This window comes from Phyllobates terribilis, unplaced genomic scaffold, assembly GCF_046119375.1.
Source record: "Phyllobates terribilis strain yellow unplaced genomic scaffold, ASM4611937v1 Scaffold_12__6_contigs__length_324123572, whole genome shotgun sequence".
In the NCBI taxonomy this organism is placed as follows: Eukaryota; Metazoa; Chordata; class Amphibia; order Anura; family Dendrobatidae; genus Phyllobates; species Phyllobates terribilis.
The window spans coordinates 197321952-197344450 of NW_027362772.1; the positions used below are offsets into that span (position 1 = coordinate 197321952).

At 46.2% G+C, this 22499-nt stretch overlaps 1 protein-coding gene across 11 annotated transcripts in view; it reads right to left on the minus strand.

Annotated features, from left to right (window-relative positions):
• The window catches only part of LOC141172401 (myosin-10-like), a 247307-nt gene that overhangs the window by 83959 nt on the left and 140849 nt on the right, over window positions 1–22499 (minus strand). For all 11 annotated transcript variants that reach the window (XM_073656559.1, XM_073656569.1, XM_073656567.1 and 8 more), the window contains exons 3-5: window positions 6093–6249; window positions 2393–2420; window positions 941–1043 (exon numbers count right to left, since the gene is read on the minus strand). In XM_073656559.1, coding sequence (XP_073512660.1) covers window positions 941–1043; window positions 2393–2420; window positions 6093–6249 — 288 coding nt within the window. The remainder of the gene's footprint in view (window positions 1–940; window positions 1044–2392; window positions 2421–6092; window positions 6250–22499) is intronic.

Genomic DNA, 22499 nt, shown 5'->3' on the forward strand with positions numbered 1-22499 from the left:
TCCTATAATATAGAGGGGATCACTGATTAATCCTATAATATAGAGGGGGTCACTGATTAATCCTACAATATAGAGGGGATCACTGATTAATCCTATAATATAGAGGGGGTCACTGATTAATCCTATAATATAGAGGGGGTCACTGATTAATCCTATAATATAGAGGGGATCACTGATTAATCCTATAATATAGAGTGGGGCACTGATTAATCCTATAATATAGAGGGGATCACTGATTAATCCTATAATATAGAGGGGGTCACTGATTAATCCTATAATATAGAGGGGGGCACTGATTAATCCTATAATATAGAGGGGATCACTGATTAATCCTATAATATAGAGGGAGTCACTGATTAATCCTATAATATAGAGGGGGGCACTGATTAATCCTATAATATAGAGGGGGGCACTGATTAATCCTATAATATAGAGGGGGGCACTGATTAATCCTATAATATAGAGGGGGTCACTGATTAGAGGGAGTTTTCTTGTTTTTACTCCTGGACAATTCCTCTGACACGTTGAGGGGTCCTGTTACTCACTATATGGCATACGCAGAGTTCGCTGAGGATCAGGGTCCTAAGTCCTGTGCAGAGATTCTGCACAGAGAGGTCAGAGACGTCCTCACTTGCCTTCTCTATGCAGAGTTGTATGTGTGTCGGGCTGTCATTTCCTAACACTCGGTGGTCCATGAGCAGTTAAGGACCTGAAGCGGTGACAACCTCCCTTTAGGACCTACATCACAGGATACTGACTGCAGGTGATGTCAGGCCTGTACTGCACCGCTGGGGAAGCAGGTCTAATCCTATGTAATCTTCATGTTACCTTGGGATTCCGTCATGTTGTGATGGTCATGTAATTACGGTCAGCACTTGTGGTGGAGTGCGTCTGCTATCTGCAATGATTTTAGCACACGTGCACACATAGCAGATCTTACCGGCGCTGCATGGTCCTTACGGCCCTTGTGTGAAGAGGCCACGTGAGCCAGGTACTGGATTACTTTCTTCGTGTTCTCTGTTTTTCCAGCCCCTGATTCTCCACTGCATATATAAAACATAAGCAAAGCAGGTGAAATAATAAATGCATGGGTGTAGATTATATGTCAGATTTCCTTAAAGGGGATATCCATTTTGCAATCTTTTTAAAGGCTCAGGCTGAGTTCACACGATGCGTATTTAATGCGTTTCCGCGGCGTTTTTGAAGTTGCGGAAACGCATGAAAAACGCATGGTAGAAGGGAAGCAATGTTCCCCAATTGAAATCCGCATGTGCTGTGCCCATGATGCGGATTTTTCAAAAATCTGCAGCATGTCAATTAATTTTGCGGAAACGCTGCTCTTTTGCCGCCATTGACTTGCATTAGACCACATGGAATCCGCATCACTGTATATGTTGATGCGCTTTTCATGCGGTCTAATGTGCGGATGGTACCCGGGTGTGGATGAGAGGACTCTCATCCAGACCCAGGTACCATTAAAAAAAAAAGAATAAAATAAAAAATATATATATTCTCACCTTCTGACGGCCCGCGCAGCGCTCCTGCTTGGTTCGCGGCACTTCGGGGTTGAATGAAGAAGGACCTTCGCTGACGTCAGAGTCATGTGACGGGTCACGTGACGCTGACGTCGGAAGGTCCTAAAGTCTTCACTGCCGGCAGTCGGGACCGAGCGAAGCAGGACACCGGGGGCCATCAGAGGGTAAAGTATATATTTATTTTTTATTTTTTGACATTCACACACTATATAAATCTATGCCGGTTGCATGGATTTATATAGTGTAAAGTTGACAAGCACTTTCCAAGTGATGCTAAAATCGCTTGGGAAGCGCTTGTCAACCCGCATGCGGAAATGAAAGTGAAGACCGCTTCATTTCCGCATGTCCCTGGCAGGAAACCGCATGTACAATCCGCATGCGTTTTTTCTTGCCAGAGAGATGCAGAAACGCTCAGGAAAAAATCCTGAGCATTCCTGCATTGTGTGCACATACCCTCAAAATAGCATACAACATACGGTAAGTAATACCCTATCAATCCACCAGCTGATCCAATGTTTCCTGGGTTCCCCGCTGGTCTCTACTTTTTATTCCTCTTGACATACAGGAAATGACTGCTTAGCCGATCACTGGCTGCAGCGGTCACATGCCCTGGGTCGGGATGTCATGGATGCAGCAGGAAATAGAGACCATTAGAAATCCGGGCAGCATCGGTACAGTCACACAAAAACTGAAAAAAAAACTAATACAAAAAAACCCCTCACGTGGAGCTCACGTGAAAACATGATAGAGAATGTAACAGAGGGATCAGCTAGCACAAGCCTGCCCTAGACAAGTACGCCATTACTCCTCCAGAGGCACATCTCATAATGCAGCATGTGGTAGGCATGGTCACTCACGTGCACAGAATGGACTGATCCTCCCGATCTAGAAGGAAGAAAGAAAAGACACAGGTAAATAAACTAGTTATTACAAATGCCAATATTATTCATCATTGGCTGCAGGTTTGTTCTCCGGTGAAGCAATCATGAAGCTGTGCAATGTTTGTATAGTCAGGTTTGTGATGTGGGTGTGAGGCTGCAGGAGGTGGTGCAAGCTTAATAGCCTTTAATAAGTCTTTGGCTTTACACGTCAATCTGGACATAATGATCCACGGATCTGATGTGACCTACATAAAGGTGTCCATGGCAAGGGGCCCCATTACATGACACTGCACGGATTGTGCCAAGCTGGGCGGCATAAATATTCTGCCCCATGTTAGTCAGTAATACCATGCAAACAGCCTCTTCATAGAGGAAGGGAGCAGGGCTCTAGCTCCACCTACTGGAGGTAGCAATCTTAAAAGTCAATATCGACCCTTTAACCCTTTCATGAGCAGGGAAGTTTTTGTTTTTGCGCTTTCACCATTGTTTTTTTTGCATGTTTGTTTTTATGGAATTCATTAAAAAATTACCTGGCAACATGATTTTTCAGGTCAGTTTGATTATGGTAATGCTAACACTGTCCAGTCATTATTACTGTAGGTGGCAAAAAAAATGCTGAAACTTAAAAAATAAATAATAATTGTCAGTGTTGCCATTTTCTGCGACTCTGAACTTTTTTATTCTTCTATCATTGGACTTGTATAAGGGCTTGACAATTATGCCTTGAGCTGACATTTTTATTGATACTATTTTGGGGTACATATGACTTTTAATCTCTTTTTATTGCATTTTTGGGGGCGAAATGTGGCCAACAAAAAATTGCAATTCTGGAATTAGAAAATTTTTGGGTGGTGTTTTTGTTGCAGTTTAATGTATGGTTTCAATTATTTTAGATTTTGAAAGATTAGCCTTTTTTAATATCAACAACGTGAAATATGTTTATTTTTTGTAATTTTTTAATTTCTTTATTGAGCAGGGAAAAGGGAGATGATGTAAACTTTTGCATATATTGTAAGGTTGCAGCCGGACAAATTCTGGATGGAGTGTATGTGTCACTGAGATACCTAGCCTCGGTGATGTGAAACCCGGACAGCAGGCTCCAGCACGGATAGTCCTGAGAGATTTTAATGGGTCCAGGTTTTAGGAACGACCACTAGAGCTGGGAGGGACTGGCCGTTCCCATACTTCCAGTTCCAGGCCTTGGAATAGCCTAAATAAGGCAGCCCAGCTGCCTCATTCAAGGTCTGTTTGTGGAGGGTAAGACCTTGTTTATGTATCTCAGTGTCTGCCAGACGACTAAAATCAGTTGGTTCTGCTATACCTTTTGTGCCCAGAAGAGGCTGTTTCGTTTGGATTTAACCTGGAAGTTTATGGAATTAACACACTTCACCTGTTATGGACCTGACCGCTTGGCCGGCCTGTGCAAACGCTACCGATTACCAAAGAGCCTGATCTCTTACTATATATATAATATAGAATTTATTTCATTTTTTAAAGCATTTTCTTTTCATTTCTAATCTAGTTTTCATTCCCCTTAGGGGACTTGAACATGGTATTGTTTCTACTATATACTGCAACACTGTATACTGCCTGTAGCTGAGCTTTATTTAAGGGTCAAGCTGGCGGCAGCAGAGGCCTTCAGAAGGAACCTAGCAGGCATGACAACCCATCTGTTCCCTGTGGTTACATGCATCGACAATGTCGTAAATTAAAGCGGTATTCCAAGATCCTATTCCAATATGTCGTAGGTGTAATAATAATATTAGCATCTCTTGATGCGTTTTTTACTTGCTCTTTTGATGCAGATCTTTCCTCACTCATTAGTATGGGTGAAATCTGCAGCAAAAACGCTGAAAGAACTGACATGATGCAGATTTAAATCTGCTCCAAATCTGCCAGTCACAAATGAGCAATGTGTGCATGAGACTTCAAGATTCTCATTCACTTTCCTGGCATCAGGAAACCCTTCAGGTTTTGTCACAAATCTGCACAGAAAAAAATGCAACAAATCTGCAGTGTGTACAGTGTGTTAGTTAGTTAGTTGTTAGTGGTTGTAACCATGGATACCTAAGCTACTGCAATGCCCTGCACATGGGGTAAGCGTCATAGAAAATCAAGAAGAACTATAATATATTTCTAATTGGAGGTATTTCCGAATATTATTATGATTACACCCACTACATATTGGAATAGGATCTAGGAGATGGATATACCCCTTTAAATGCTGCTGTAAGTAATTAATAGCGGTAGTTAAAGTACAGCGATCGGAGCATGCTCACAGGCAGATAGAAGCTGACTACGTAACACAGCTGGCACCTGCTGCTATGAAGTAGGATCAGCTCCTGAGCCGGCTTCATACTTTGTTTAGCGACCTATGACAAGAATGTACGTGATAGGATAAGAAGCCCATAAGACAAGGCCCTTTAGCTGGTCACAACCTAAGTCATTTGGCACGGACTGACTTTTAAGGCCGCTTCCTCCAATAGATGGCGCCAGATTCTTTGTTAACTTCCTCTCTGAAGATGATATTTGCATATTTAAATTCCCAAGGGGCATTGCATGGCCTTATGGTCTCCCTATCTTGACTTCGTGCTCTCAATAAGGACATATTTTTCCCCTTAAAAGTCTTAGTAAAATTCATGTGATGGTCACTATATTTGTTCCAAAAAAGACTAAATTATTATAAAAGTGATATGTTATTGGCTGACCAGAAATGTGATATAGAAGCCCCTTCACCAAGCGAGTTAACAAATGAATGCCTATAAGAAGCAACTATGAATGCAGAGCTCTAGAGTCTGTGATACAGAGCTTAAAGGGGTTGTGTGGGACTTTTATATCCTTAGGATACATCAATATCTGATCAGTGGGGTGCGACACCGGCCTCCCTGCCGCCGTGGTGGCCGGATGTGCTGAGCGACACAGCTCCGCCACCTGCACAGGGGCCGCAGCCGGGTACTACACATGGAATAATGGGTGGATCTGCAGCGTCTGGCCATGGCATTAATCTCAGAGTCCTGGACAACCCCTTTCATAGTGTGCCTTTGTGATGGCTCGTAAATCCAGGCACTAGGCTCTGTGTGTCATTACCTCGATTTCTATCAAAGCTATGGGAAAATAACACCTTTATGTTCTTCAGCTGGACTGTACATAGGAGGTCCAGGCAAATGCTGCCCCCATGAGCACAACTTCATCCCACATGTGCTCAGCTCGGAGAACCACCAGAAATATTATCTGCTCTTTATTAAGGGGAAGAGCTGGGAGAAAACAATGGCGCAATAGGGTCGTAATCGATTAAAAGATAGGGGGGGTGGGTGAGGGAGCAACCTTGGGTAGTGCGCCCACTACCACAGGAAATCACATAGGAAGGCTGCTCCAGACCCACCTGGAAGTATAATGCAATGTGGTGGGAGGAGATGGGGTTAATCCTGTGCTGCCTATTCGGATGAAGGACGATGGATGGCGCCAATGAAGGATCCTGTGGTCTTGTCCTGAGGATGAAGGTGTATATACTTCCACAAATAAACTGCATTTGATCTGGTCCTTTGTTGGCGCCATCCATCGTCCTTCATCCGAATAGTTGGGATTAAGCCCATCTCCTCCCAGCACATTGCATCAGCTCTTTACTATGAGACATGCCCTGACAATGTTTGAGTGGTCCTTTATAAAAGTGTCTCACCTTGAAGCATGCTCCGGTATGCGGCTTCTGATATCGCATATATATGTGGCGGCATTTCATGTCGTTTCTTTCCTCGATACATCTCCACTATCTGCTCCGTATATATGGGCAGGTTCTTGTATGGATTAATCACAACACAGAAGAGACCTGAATATGTCTGGATGTAAAGGGGAAATATTTGGATCAGTAACAGATTGCAGACAGCTTGGTGTACATTCAGCCTGGACTAATAATCGCCGATTGGTAAATTAGATCCTGCCATGTGCTCAGCTTTATGGTGATCCCACTGTATGTATCTGCATCTGAAGCCTAAAATCAGCTGCAGAATTTGTTACACATATATGGTAACTTCGCAGCAGATTTTACCCACTAAAAACCCCAAAATCCACAGAGAAGTGTGCAGAATAAATGGACCCGCACTTCAAATTCACAGCACTGGTTAATTCAGATTTCCCTGTAATGTGTGGATGCACCAGAGTTTCCCTATCAGATACATCCAGAAGCACATTTCAACTTATGCTTGCACCAAATTTTTGCATAAATTGCACAAAATACCTGAGCAAAATTTTATCAATATTTTGCACCAGTATAGCATCATTTTTTAGTACTTACATCAAAGCTTAAAAATGATGAGAAAAGAGTGTGTGGTTAAGTAAGTGAAGTGCAGAATATTTAAAATTGTAATGCTATATAAAAGTCACAAAAAAGCTGCATATTCCAGACAGGTTATAGTGGTCTTAAAACAGGGTGGGAAAATAGATTTGTAGTGCAACACTTTTGCACTAAAGTCTTGATTTGCATTATATTTTACATTAATATGTCACATTTGACACACTGGTCTAGAGCTCTTTTCTAACATTAGCAGTGTACTCATTAGTATATTTTAAAAGTTGCAATTTGTGCAAAAACTTGTGAAAAGTCACAATTTTTACGAAATTTCAGCATTAGCGTGAATCATTCGGCACCTTAGTCTCCATTCTTATCTACAGTTGGGGCCAAACATTTTGACAGTGACACAAATTCTGGTTTTCACAAAGTTAGCTGCTTCAGTTTCTATAGAGGCAATTTACATTAACTCTACATTGTGAAAGAGTGATCAGATGAAAAGTCATTCCTTGCCATGAAAATTAACTTAGTCACAAAAACTCCACTCCCATTGAATTTCAGCCCTGCCACAACATGACCTGCTTCCATCATTTCAGTGATCTTCTGGTTAGCTCAGGAGAAAGCAGCTGGTATCAATCTGCAATGCTGATTGATTTATGAGAGGAGACTGGGTACTTTAAGGGGGCTGGTACTTGAGATCATTGTCTTCTTCTGTTAACCATGATTACCTCCAAGGAAACGCGTGCATTCATCATTGTTCTCTGTCAAAAGGGCTTTACAGGCATGGACATTGCCTATCGTATCATGAAAATCGCTCAAAAATTGCTATTAAGAAGGCTTCAGGATGCCCCAAAAGGTCCAGTAAGAGCCAGGACTGTCTCCTCAAGAAGATTCTCTCCAAGAAAAACATCAATGACAGACCAACATTCTGCACAAAGCAAAAGTGATAACTAAGTGGCTTTATAAAGAAAACATTGACATTTTGGGTCCACAGCAAGTTAACTCCCCAGATCTCAATCCCATTCAGAACCTGTGGGTCAATCCTCAAAAAAACATAAACAAAAACACAGAAGTTGTGATAAACTTAAAAGGGTTATACACAATTTTTTTTTTTTGCTATAAAATTAACAACTTGCTGGTAGGTAATTTTTAACTACTTGCCTGTTCCGCCCAGCGATGACCTGTTCTGGCTCAGGCGGCGATTCTTCGACTTCTTTGACCTCATGTCAACAGAGCAGCTCTTTCTCTTCCACTCTGCTCTGTGGACGGGGGCATCACTGCCGACATCATGCTGACTGACCGCCAGCTACCTGCTGTGTTAGGACGAGTCGGCTGTCAATCAGCATGACATGGGCAGCGACATTCCATCGACAGAGCAGAGCGGAAGAGAAGCTGTTCTGTCGACATGATGTCCACGGCAGAGGGAGAATCGCTGGCAGGATTAGGCTCTGATCCGGAGCAGATCGTAGCAGGGCAGAACAGCCAGGTGGTTAGCAACTACCTGCCAGCAAGTGCTTAGCCCCATAGCAAAAAACAAAAAAACAAAAATGGGTTGCCATCAGTCAGGATTTGTCCCAGCTGTCAGGGCGAAGGGAAAAATAAGGATCAACACTGTAAATATTGAGTTTCTACATAAACTTGATAGATTTGTATCTAAAAGTGTAAAAACTCATGAAATGCTGCTAATTGTACATCAGTAACCATAGAAATACCTGACTAAAAGATCTAAAAACACTGGAGCAGAAGACTTTCTGAAAACCAAAAATTGTATGAGGCTCAAAACTTTTGGCCATGACTTGCAGGGGTGTAACGACTGCAGTCGCAATGGTCACCACTGCGATCGGGCTTGGATGCACATCCAGTTGAAGTGTATTGTGGCACAGAAACACATCGGGTCCACGCGCCACAATACACGCTGCCGGCCAATGAGATGCCAGCAGCTGACGTCGGCGTGCATGTGACACACAGCGGGGAACTAAGTGAAGGTATTTATTTTATTTTTATCAATCGCCATACTAGTACATGGATAACTATGGGCTGTACATTATACTTTATGGTGGACTATGGGCTGTACATTATACTTTATGGTGGACTATGGGCTGTACATTATACTTTATGGATAACTATGGGCTGTACATTATACTTTATGGATAACTATGGGCTGTGCATTATACTTTATGGTGGACTATGGGCTGTACATTATACTTTATGGATAACTATGGGCTGTACATTATACTTTATGAATAACTATGGGCTGTACATTATACTTTATGGATAACTATGGGCTGTGCATTATACTTTATGGTGGACTATGGGCTGTACATTATACTTTATGGATAACTATGGGCTGTACATTATACTTTATGGATAACTATGGGCTGTGCATTATACTTTATGGATAACTATGGGCCGTACATTATACTTTATGGTGGACTATTAGCTGTGCAGTATATTATATGAAGGATATGGGCTGTGTATTATACTAATATGGATGACTATGGGCTGTGCATTATACTACATGGATGACTATGGGCTGTGCAGTATATTATATGGAGGATTATGGGATGGATTATACTTTATGGAGGATTATGGGGGGTGCATTATACTTCCGCTATGGAGCCCTATGACTTCTATGTACGCCCCTGGTCAGTATAATGGTTTATTTGTTTCTATACATTAAAGAACAGCGGCAGAACAGGGGACATATACTAAGATGAGGGATATATATAGCAGGATGGGGCCAAGGATAAGGGACATATATACCAGGATGGGGCCCAGGATAAGAGACATATATACCCAGATGGGGGATATATATATATACCAGGATGGGGCCCAGGATAAGAGACATATATACGAGGATGGGGAATATATATACCAGGATGGGGCCCAGAATAAGGGACATATATACCAGGATGAGGGACATATATACCAGGATGGGGCCAGGATGAGGGACATATACCAAGATAGGGCTAGGGTGCATATATACAAGGATGGAGGGTGCATGCATGTACATATATATATATATATATTATATATATTTATATATATATAACATTTTATGAGGATGGGAGGGGGGGGGGCCCAGGTCCAAATCTTGCACCGGGGCCCATTAGACTCTAGTTACGGCACTGCATGACTGTACTGTGCTTCCGGAACATGGTAACACCTTAATTTATGTCATTTTACATAATATGATATAGAAGCTGCCAAACTGTTTGGGAAACTGTCAGCAAGCTGTATACCATGATGCTCACTGGAGCATATAGGAGTGGGCTACAATGAGCAGCCCATAACCTGTTGAAGGTCTGCATGACAGGAGAAGGAAGTGTCCATGTGTCCTACCTTCAGATTTAGTGAGGAAAGAGCTGTTTATTCTGGAATTCTTTCTCATCAAAAGAGAATTAATCATTTGGGTGCAACAATGGAGAAAACACCAATGTATGTGCAGACAACAACTACATCTCTGCTGAGGAAATTACACTGGTATAAAATAGGAAAGGAAGCAAAACAAAATGAATTTCCTGCAGCATAAGCCAAAGCGACCGCACCTATCCCTCATAAGTCTCCTAAAGAGCGAGCAGTGGAACAACTCCCACAATTACAGCGTCTGCTCCCAGCTTATACGGCAGATAATTAGAGAGCGAGGCTCGGCTCCTGGTGACTCTCACTAGGCAGACTACCTGTAATGGATGCACAGCGTGCCAATAACATGGTGCTGGTCTAGAGAATGCTGATGGCACAGCCGAAACACCATGGTCACCTCATCCAGATGATAAGACGCCTCCTAGAAAATCCGGCCAAGTACAGACATGGCAGGGACGGACATGGACAACCTGGGCAGCCACACAAGGAGATAAGGGGCAAATGCCAGCCTAGGAATTGGACCACCTGCTGTACATGGGACTGCATGGAAATGACGGTGCTGAGGAATATAATGGCCATTACTGATAGATTGTAAAAGGGGTTTTCCCACAAACAAAAGTTATTTTTATTCCAAGATCTAGTGAATAAAATGAAGATCCACAATTGTATGTGATTAAATAAAATGTTCCTGTGCGGAGATAATCTTATAAATGTGCCCCTGCTGTGTACTGTGTAATGGCTGTGTCTGACCGTACAAGAACATGGTCTGATCATACCACATCTCCTGGGCAGGGGAGGAAGCAAAAGAATATACAGACATTACAGCACAGGATCACAGCTGATTCTTTCTTTGAGGTAAAAAATTATTTAACAACAGGCAGGGAAATGTTTTACCCCACAAAAAGAATCAGCTGTGATCCCCTGCTGTCCTGTCTGTATAGTCTTTTGCTTCCTCCCCTGCCCAGGAGCAGTGGTATGATCAGACCATGTTCCTGTACGGTCAGACACAGCCATTACACAGTACACAGCAGGGGCACATTTATAAGATTGTCTCAGCACAGGGACATTTTATTTAATCACATCCAATTGTGGAGATTATTATTATTCCAAGATCGAATGAATAAAATTAAAGGGGTTGTCCACTACTATTCAAAATAGCCCAATGTGTTTTTATGCTGAATAGAAGCTTCTTTCTAATTACCTCCCTCTGCTGTTTCTGCCTGTGAGTGGCGCTATCACTGGCCGCTCACAGGCAGCACGTGACCCCCGGCTGCAGCCGGCTCGGACATCCGCTGACGTCACGTCATGATTCCGGATGCAGCCGGGGGTCCCTCTTCTGCGTTCCACCGGTGGCTGCTGGGTTGAGGGCAGGGTTACCCCGTGCGTCACACCCAGCATCCACCGCGCGCTCTGCCTCTCCCCATTCATTGGGAAAGTGTGCGGTGGATGCTGGGTGTGACGTGTGGGGTAACCCCGCCCACAACCCACCAGCCACTGCGGGGACCCCAGTGCTGAGTCACGCTTCACTAGACGTAATGTCAGCGGGGGGTCACGTGCTGCCTGTGAGCGGTCACCGATAGCGCCTCTCACAGGCAGAAACAGCAGCGGGAGGTAATTAGAAAGAAGCTTCTTTTCATCATAAAAACACATTGGGCTATTCTGAATAGTAGTGGGTAACCCTTTTAACTTTTGTTTGTGGGAAAACCCTTTTAAGGCTTTGGCACCACACAACCCACCATCATGTCAGATAACGCAGTTGTGTAGCAACGCTTTACTCACAGGATTGCAGACCTGCGGCACTTGAACATCTCTCCACGGGGATTATCTGATGTATCTGCCTACGTCACAATCTACACATGATTTTCACCTGTGCCAAGAAATCTAGGGCTTTCCTGCTCATAATGAGAACACCGGCACATCAGAAAGATTGATGGTAATAATAAAGCTAATAATAATGGTAATAAAGCCTTCCTCTGACTGCATCACAATATTAAAATAATGCCAGACGCAATAATGTCTTCTCTAATGAGAAAAGGAAAATGACATTTCCCGCTATTACTCATGGGACATATATGAACTGTATACTCTTATTAATACCTCAGGAGTGGCAGATACAATACAGTCCCACAGATGTCTTCAGAAAACTTTATGAACGGTAAATCAATCTACCCCACTGTGCTCACGAGGGTCATTATTGTAATATATGTCGTATAAAACATATTGTCTAGTACGTCACGCACTAGTCTAGCCACAGGCATAATACATAACCATGATACTGGAAGAATAGGGGAATGGCCAGGGCAAAGGTGGCAGTCTTCATCTAGGCTTTGGTGTGGGCTTGGCTACTATGTTGGCTAGTAAAATGCTGAGCCCCATGACAGAAACCCGATGGACTCCATTATGGGCATTGGCGCCATTGGTAAGAATCACATCAGGGATTCACAACTACTGTTCTCTTCATTGTTCTGCGTCTGAGACAACTTCTGTTACTCCTACGGCTGAAGGTTTCCTTTCTCTTGATAAGTGCACTTCATCTACAGCTTTCCATGACCAGTCACCAGTTTTCACATGAAGAGAAAACTCTACATGTTCCAGTAGTTATATATGTATAATCTACACTGCTCAAAATAATAAAGGGAAGACTCAAATAACACATCCTAGATCTGAATGAATGAAATATTCTCATTAAATACTTTGTTCTGTACAAAGTTGAATGTGCTGACAACAAAATCACACGAAAATCAATGGAAATCAAATTTATTAACCAATGGAGGCCTGGATTTGGAGTCACCCCCAAAATTAAAGTGGAAAAACAAACTACAGGCTGATCCAACTTTGATGTAATGTCCTCAAAACAAGTCAAAATGAGGCTCAGTATTGTGTGTGGCCTCCACGTGCCTGTATGACCTCCCTACAACGCCTGGGCATGCTCCTGATGAGGTTGCGGATGGTCTCCTGTGGGATCTCCTCCCAGACCTGGACTAAAGCATCCGCCAACTCCAGGACAGTCTGTTGGTGGATTGAGCGAGACATGATGTCCCAGATGTGCTCAATCAGATTCAGGTCTGGGGAACTGGCGGGCCAGTCCATAGCTTCAATGCCTTCATCTTGCAGGAACTGCTGACACACTCCAGCCACATGAGGTCTGGCATTGTCCTGCATTAGGAGGAACCCAAGGCCAACTGCACCAACATATGGTCTCACAAGGGGTCTGAGGATCTCATCTCGGTACCTAATGGCAGTCAGGCTATCTCTGGCGAGCACATGGAGGGCTGTGCGGCCCTCCAAAGAAATGCCACCCCACACCATTACTGACCCACTGCCAAACCTGTCATGCTGAAGGATGTTGCAGGCAGCAGATCGCTCTCCACTGCGTCTCCAGACTCTGTCACATCTGTCACATGTGCCGAGTGTGGACCTGCTTTCATCTGTGAAGAGCACAGGGTGCCAGTGGCGACTTTGCCAATCCTGGTGTTCTGTGGCAAATGTCAAGCGTCCTGCACGGTGTTGGGCTGTGGGCACAACCCCCATCTGTGGACGTAAGGCCCTCATACCACCCTCATGGAGTCAGTTTCTAACCATCTGTGCAGACACATTTTGCAGGGCTCTAGCAGTGCTCCTCCTGTTCCTCCTTGCACAAAGGCTGAGATAGCGGTCCTGCTGCTGGGTTGTTGCCCTCCTATGGCCCCCTCCACGTCTCCTGGTGTACTGGCCTGTCTCCTGGTAGTGCCTCCAGCCTCTGGACACTACGCTGAAAGACACAGCAGACCTTCTTGCCACAGCTCGCATTGATGTGCCATCCTGGATGAGCTGCACTACCTGAGCAACTTCTGTGGGTTGTACAGTCCGTCTCATGCTACCATGAGTGTGAAAGCACAACCAACATTCAAAAGTGACCAAAACATCAGCCAGAAAGCATTGGTACGGAGATGTGGTCTGTGGTCCCCACCTGCAGAACCACTCCTTTATTGAGGGTGTCTTGATAATTGCCAATAATTTCCATCTATGGTCTATTCCATTTGCACAACAGCATGTGAAATTGATTGTCAATCAGTGTTGTTTCCTAAGTGGACAGTTTGATTTCACAGAAGTTTGATTTACTTGGAGTTATATTCTGTTGTTTAAGTGTTCCCTTTATTTTTTTGAGCAGTGTATATAGTCTATATCTGTGAGATGATGGTAGACAGAGGCAGCAGGAATGTCATACAATCATCTTGTTTTAGGCTTTGTGCACATAAGCTTTTGGAGGTTTTGGAGCACAAAATGAACGGAAATTCTCCAAATCCTTGGCAAAAGCTCAAAACTTCTCCAAAACTTCAAGGATCTGCTCAGTTTCTGCTTCATAAACTCTGCAAGAAGACTCCGCGTGTATATAGCCTTGGATTTTTACCCACATTTGGACCAAACTCCTTTCTGTCTTTCCCAATAGATAGTAGAAATAAAACATGTACAGGGTCATGTTCAGATGCAGCGTTTTTGCAGAGTATTGGCACGAAATTTTTTTTTATGTTTTTCGTTGCAGATTTTTAAGTGCCCACAGTTTTAAGGGTAAAAATACAACAAAAAAAGCATAAAAAATGTCTGCAAACTTTCAACTACATTTTTACTTTGTTTTTTAAGACCCTCATTGATCTCAATGGGTGACAAACGTTGAAAATACGCTGAAAGAATTGACATGCTGCATCTTGAAAAAAGCACACTACAAGTTTATATGCAAGCGGGAAAAAGGCATCAAATACGCTACATGTGAACAAGCCCCAATTGTGTCAGCGGTCACACAGGTCAGGGCAGAGTGACATTGTGCTGTAAGCTCTATAGTGGTGGCTGGCTCCGGCATTGCTCCGCACCGCTGTTTCCTCTAGCAATGTATGGGATACAACATCATAGGTCTCAGGGTCAGGGCCACAAAGATGCCGTGACTGCTCTGTGTGGCCATCATTATCGGGTGTCTCCTGATGAAGCAGTCTGTGAGCCGCTGAGTGGTAGAGCCTAGAAACAGTGGGTGGGAGACCGGGGATGGGAACACGTGAGCTGTCTCCATGTGTGTGTGTGTGGTATATATACATATATACATCCATACATCACAACGGGCACAGTTGCAGACAGTAACTACTCCGCTGTTTTCATTTCCAAAGCTACTTGCATCAACAAGCAATATTTTTTTCTATATAATCCTGTCAGGCGGTGACGAGTACGCCCGTGACCGTGCGGCACCTAATGGCCGCTGCATTCTGCACGCTCTGCAAGCTCTGGAACAGGCAGGGCAGACTGTAGTTATGTCCCGCACGTGATTGAACTCTTTCCTACAAGGGACCAGTCATTGTGCTGCTAAAAAAAGACGTCCATCAGTAATGCACAGATATCAGAATGCTGCGGCAGTGGAGTATTCATCATTTAGAAAAGGTAAAAGGATGTAAAATCCATCTCTAAAGTGTATAAAACTTGAATCAAAAAAGCATAATCATAGCGACGTGTTCCGATCTAGAAGATCTTAGTCCGTGCTATAAGGCATTGCTATAATGAGAAAAAGAAAACTCAGCAGAGTTTTCTTTTTCGTTTAGAGGATATTCCAGATGCTGGACGCTGTCTTTCTTTGTTAATGTCCAGGCAATCTAATCTATCTTCAAGTTGGGTGAGCTGACAAGTCTTTTTTCTACTTTTTATTAATAATTTACGGTACTTTCCTGCAGCTTAAGAGTTGTGATAATGGCGGAGAGGCCAAAGAAAAGGCAGACGTTTCTACTTCTCTCTCTGTATGGACGTCCAGATATTTCTAAGTTTAATGTAACTGGTTATTGGGTTCCTTGGTTTCCTGTTTATGTGACAAGTCAGTGATAAATTTCCTCCTTTTTGGAATTATGGTGTTCAAGATACATACCTGTAATTATCAGAAATGGTAACATATATTCTGTAAAGGGGGAGATACCAGTGGCCAAGCCGTGCTCATATGACAGGTGCAGGAGGGTCCCAGGCCCCCGAGCAGCCGTCATCATCAGTGGTATCCCGCATACTATATGTATGTTCACACAAGTCACAAAAGCAGCAGATTTCCCAGTCTGCTTATTACAGTACCAGCAAAGTGGATGAAATTTTATGAAACTGATCAGATTTTATCCTTTGCAATGTGGTAAGGATTTTGCTGCACATTTTCCACTGCAGAAATGCATCAGTGCGAAAGTCCAGTGTGAACGTACTCTAAAGAACAAACTCATCTATCAAATAACTGTGTAATAATCCAGTATTCCTGATTCAATGGGAGCCATGAAATGTCCCTGTATTCTTCCGGCTGTCCATCCTGTAATCACTGTTAGGTGGCACGGTGTACATGCGTCTCCCGCAGTGCAGTGTGTGAGATGGGAGAACACACCGCCTCAGTGGAAATCCTGAAAACATGACCTGGAGGACTGGAGTTGGGGAACCCTGGTGTACACCATGCAGAGGGCTCTTCATGATGGTTTATGACAGCTGAGGACTCGCCTCAACAAATGGAGGACATCGTGTATAATCTTAGTTCGGGTACATACAGCGTGGACAGAATGGTCAGAGTGGTCAGTGCAGCCATTTTTTAGGGCGAGGACTGGGTACTATTTCTAGTCTTACTGGGCATGAATAAGGTGACAAGTTATATTTGAAATATACGGCACATTCACATCTATACATTTTTCTCAAACGATTTTGTTATTGCAGGTATCTGCGAGAAAATGATCAAGTCTTAAGGCTTGTTCAGATAAGCATATAATGGGTGTGTGTGCTGACCCGACACAGAGTGCACCCCTGCCGGGCCCAGAGCGCGCATCCGCCGGGCCCAGAGCGCGCACCCGCCAGGCCCAGAGCGTGCCCCAGCCGGACACAGAGTGCGCCCCAGCCGGGCCCAGAGTGCACCCGCCGGGCCCAGAGCGCGCATTGACCCATTATAACAAATTCATGTGAAAATCCCATAGCATGCATGGCTTTGGTACATTGTATGGAGCAGAATAATGCATGTAATGAATGACAGCGCTGTCATACATCTGCAATGTGGATGAGGACACGGAGAAAGCCAGTCATGTCAGCAATTTGTGGTTGTGATTGACCCAATTTTCAATATCTGCGCCTGACTTTCCATGCACACTAATCGCAGATATGGCACTCTGGATCTTTTCACCCTATTTATAAGAGATGTGAAATCTGCAGCATATATTGCCATTATCTGGATTTAGTATGTACATCGCAGGTTACCATGTGCTGTGGATTATTTTGCACAGTATCCACCATGTGTAAAAAATATATATATTTTTTCTTTTTATCGTGTTTTCTACAAATATGTCATGTCCCAGTAGATGACTGCTGGCTGGAGACTTCTGGTTGGAAGGCCAAGGTAGACCCCATTTTAGCCTTAGACCCTGATTCCAGCGATGTGTCACTTACTGGGATGCTTGCCCTTGGGTTATCACTGTTTTATCAGCAGGAAATTATCACTAGAGGACTAAGCCTGCTGCCATGAAGTCCTCCATAGTCATGAGCTGTGTATAACCCCGCCTGCACCACTGGTTGGCCGCTTTCGGCCTATGCACAGTGTACACAGAAAGCGGCCAATCAGTGGTGTGGACGGGGTTATACAGAACTCTGCATTCAGAGAACTGCTAGAGCTGCAGCAGAGAAAACATCATCATCATTTTAATCAAACCTGCAGCAACTTGTAAAGTGACACAGCTCTGGAATGAGGGTCTGTGCCCCTATATCATGCTGCTCTCAGATAGGGAAGCAAAAACCTGGTGATGGATTATCTTTAAGGAATGAAACCTAAAGACAGACAAAGTATATGGGAATGTGTTAAGAAACCTATTGCCATGTGACGTCATTCCCGATAGTGGCCATGAAGTCTTAGCGCAGGTGTTCTCTGAGATCCTGTTTTCATACATTACATTCTTGAGTGTCAGAGACAACAGCAAACTAATCCACCTGCCTGCAGTACAAGTCTGGGCAGGCATCCACCTGTCTGCTGAGCACAATGCTGTCCCGAGGCCACCACCGACCAGGGTTACTGGGCCGGGGAGGAATGCGGAGGCCAGGCAGACGGGAGGCCTGATGTGCCTCTAATATAGAGGACATCTGACACAATGGGGGCGCTACATAACCACACAGCACACATTGTACAATGTTCTTCTGATCAGTCGCTGGTCCCACAGATATGAGTGAAGGTATAGAGCCCATGCTGGCAATGTGGGGGAATGGAAGTTCTGCACAAAAATCTGCAACTGTTTTCATCACAAAACATTTTTTCCTGCTCTCGGCATTGAAAGCCTGGCATAAACAACAGCACAAATCAACAATAGATTTTCTTTTCTACCTACAGACAATAAGGAAACTAATATATTAACAGGCCTAAGCCACTGCTACATTTGCTGCACTCTAGAGTCAGACTGCGAGAAGTGTATGAAAGTACATGCAGTGTATGAAAGTGCATGCAGTGTATGAAAGTATATGCAGTGTATGAAAGTGCATGCAATGTATGAAAGTGCATGCAATGTATGAAAGTGCATGCAGTGTATGAAAGTATATGCAGTATATGAAAGTGCATGTGTAGCACCCTGAGGATTCGGCTGCTACAGGGGTATTGCACCTCAACCCAGAGGTGTGATATTCCACTCCCGGGTAAGGATGGAGTGTGGAGCTGAGCTCAGTTAGCTGCATGCACTACACACATCCCATTTCCGAGGGACAGACCGATGGTACTCCCACTAGAGAAATGTGCAGGTACGACAGTGTCTGTTCCTGGCTGGAGTGGGAGGGGGGTGGAACATCCCAGTAGTGTAGGGGCAGATAGGGGGAGCAGCCTGGGTAAAGCTAGGAGCTCATTGGGTGCTGGTCACCTGAGCTCACACATAGAGGGTGGGAACCATCTTAGATCAGGGTCAGTCTGTCAGAGTTGAGTCAGAGAAGCAGAGCAGCTCAGCCAGCTCCAAGGCCAAGAGAGAGAGAGAGAGGAGAAAGAAGGACCCAGAGGGGGAGAAGAGGGAACTCCAAGAACCCAAAATTAGATCAGAGGGTGAAGAGTTGGCACAAGGGTACCGGATCCCAAGCTGGTGGAGGGCCCTAATCCTTAGCCAGAGACCGGAGGTCGTGGGCAGGATCTGCCACGACCACCCACTAAATCCACCCGGAAGGCAAACCAAGAATAGGGTCAGGGAACCCAGAGACAAGGGTTTACCAACAAGAGGCCCGAGGGAGCCGGACTTAGGTGGATCCCTGGTGGGGAAGGCCGGAGAGGAGGACAAGTCAGAAAGGGAGCTCAGGACCACACTCCGGAGTTGCCTGGGAGTTGACCGAGTCCAGGACCTGGTGGACGCAGCACGGCTTGGGTGGTCACTGCTGTACACAGTGACCCGAGCAACACCAGTAAGTAAAACCCTGGAACTGCATTTTATGCCTCTGAGTCTCCTTGCTGCACCTTCACAACCACCATCCTCCACTGCTGACCCCCTGAGGCTATACCCCTCCCGTTGGGGGTTATACTACCGCAGCTGCACACACACCACCAGCCTCAGCGGACCATCTTGCAGCGGCGGCCTTTTGACCGCAAATCAACGGGTGGCGTAGTCGACACTAATAACATCTATAAGGACTGCCGCACACTGAGTTTGACACCCTGGGCACGGACCGGGTCACAGCCACTCGGAGACTACAACCCCCATCTGATCCGGCTCCGGGTATCCCTAACAACATGGCCCAGGGGGCGCGTCAACTTTGGCGTAGTCGGCAGGATCACGTGCCCGCAACAACCGGGTACTGCGTGCCTGAAGAAAAGATCGCATTTACCTCAAAAAGAAGTCTCCCGCCAATTCCAGAGGGTCCCCGCCATCGGACGCCATCTCGGATCAGTTCCCGCCATTTGCCCGTCATCTGCAGTCTTTTCCCGCCATCCACAGAGTTTCCCGCCACTGGGAAGCGGTTCCCGCCATCTGAGAAGGTTTCCCGCCTTGGCAGAGCGGACGCCATTATGGGCGTGCCAAAGGATGGCAAGAGGCCACCTCCCATCGTGGGCCAGGACCGAAAATGGCGCCAAAAGTGGAAACCGCCCCCACCAGCAGAGACTGTGATGATTGATATGTCCATCAGCGTGAGAGAACTGCCCCTGGAACTGGCAATCACAAAGTTGCCCCAGGACCGCCCTCGGGATGGGCGTAGACAGAACAAAAGAAAGAAGATGGGAGCAGCTTGGAGGAGTCTGGAGGAGAGTCCAGAGAGAACACACCCGGAGATGGAGGGAGAGTCAGGCAGCACCGACCCAGTGGTCAGGAGCCTGTTGCAGGTCGCCACTCCAGAAGGCCTGCTGGAGATCCTGGCGCAGCTCCCCGGAGATCGGGAGCGTGCACAGACCGCGTTGGAGGGCCTCGCACGGAGGATGGCCCGGGTGCAGCAGGAAACACTGGCGGAGTGGACTCGAGAGATGGCCCAGCAGGCTGGAGCCCGCCAGCGAAGCATGCCACCCGCAGCTAGGAGCAAGTCCACCTCTGAGGACGGCGAAGGAGGGACGACGGCCGGAGACGACGCCGCGGAGGGAGCCGAAGAGATAAAGGCAGGTAATGGGGACGACAGCATCCCGTGCCCAGAAGCCGTAAACCTGCCCCAGCTCCCCGTCGCAGAGCCTGAAGCCCCACTCACCGTTCCCGTAGCCGCTGCGTCATCACTCCAAGCTAGGCCTCAAGCGGCCGGAGCCGCGGCCACGCCCCCTGCTACGTCACGCGCCTCAATCCAGAGCGCGACCAAGCAGGAGACGCCACCGGCCTGGTCGCAAGGCCGAGTGCCCCCGGGCGCCGCAGTACCAACAGCGCCCCCTACCTCTGCCGAACCACCGGCCTGGTCGCAAGGCCAGGAACACCCGGGCGCCGCCGTCTTTACGGTGCCCTTCACCTTCAGGGTGCCCCAAGCCTGGTCGCAAGGCCTGGTAAACCTGGGCGCCGCTACCACCTCCGCGCCCTCAACATCTAGAGTGCCGCACCTGGGTGAAGACCTGTTCGCCCAGCATACGTGCCCGGATGGGCAGCCCTTTATATGGCCACCGGAGTATTACCAACTTGAGCTCCAAAAAGAAAGACCCCTAGATGAGCCCCTGATTCCGGTTCCGAAGCCCGTTAAGATCACCCCACTCTCGTTGGAGGAAGCGCAGTTTGCGTGGGACCCCACCGGAGGAGACCTCATGGGATTCACCCAAGAAACGCGGGCGGCCGCAGCTGAGCGTGCGGAGTGCTGCCGGCAGCAGTTAGAGGTCTTCGTCCGGGAGAGGAGAGAGAGGCGGGTCCGAGAGCAGCGGCTGCAAATCCAGAGCGCAGAGCAGAAGAGCCGGACCCGGAGGAACCCCCGTGCAGCCCACGGTCCCCGTGCCACCGGGACTGTAATTAAATTCCAACTGCAGCACGGTTGGGGTTTCATCAGGGATCATCACACCCCCGGCGACGTCTTTGTCACCCGCAGAGACGTAGAAAGCCATCTGCCGGAGGGACACAGAGGTCGTGACCTGTATGTAGGGGACGAGGTCACCTTCACCCGGCACAAGTGTGCCAAAGGACCCTACGCCCTCCATGTGCATCGCCTGACGGAGGAGGAGCTGCGGTGTGAGGAGGAGCAAGAGGACCCGGACGGGTCTGAAGAATCTAAAGAAGGAGCAGGAGGACGCCGTCGTTGAAGTACGGTAGAGAGAGACTGTACATAGTTACCCGTCAGGGTATAAGAACTGTTCTAGTTAAAATATAGTCCCCGTTGGGACCAGCAGATTGAACTGAAACCCGTGTGTCCCTATTCCCACTGACCGAGGACTGAGAGCGGTCAATCCTCCCTAATACCTGGCCGAGGACTGAGAGCGGCCATAATTCCCTTGTATATAGTTGCGCTTCCTAAAGCGCCCCCTACCGGTTTTATAGGAAACTGTTTTCTTCCAAGAGAGACTGTCGCACTTGACCCGGTCACAAGTTGCACCGTGGCCGGAGGAACAAGAATGTTTCTAATGAGGAGTTTTATATGAAAAGTTTTATGATATATATATATATTGTTTTATATGTTTATGAAAAAAAAAAAATTGTATGTTTTTGGATGTTTTGTTATTTTACAGCCCGAGGACGTGCTGTGATTTACCAGGGGGGAATGTAGCACCCTGAGGATTCGGCTGCTACAGGGGTATTGCACCTCAACCCAGAGGTGTGATATTCCACTCCCGGGTAAGGATGGAGTGTGGAGCTGAGCTCAGTTAGCTGCATGCACTACACACATCCCATTTCCGAGGGACAGACCGATGGTACTCCCACTAGAGAAATGTGCAGGTACGACAGTGTCTGTTCCTGGTTGGAGTGGGAGGGGGGTGGAACATCCCAGTAGTGTAGGGGCAGATAGGGAGAGCAGCCTGGGTAAAGCTAGGAGCTCATTGGGTGCTGGTCACCTGAGCTCACACATAGAGGGAGTATA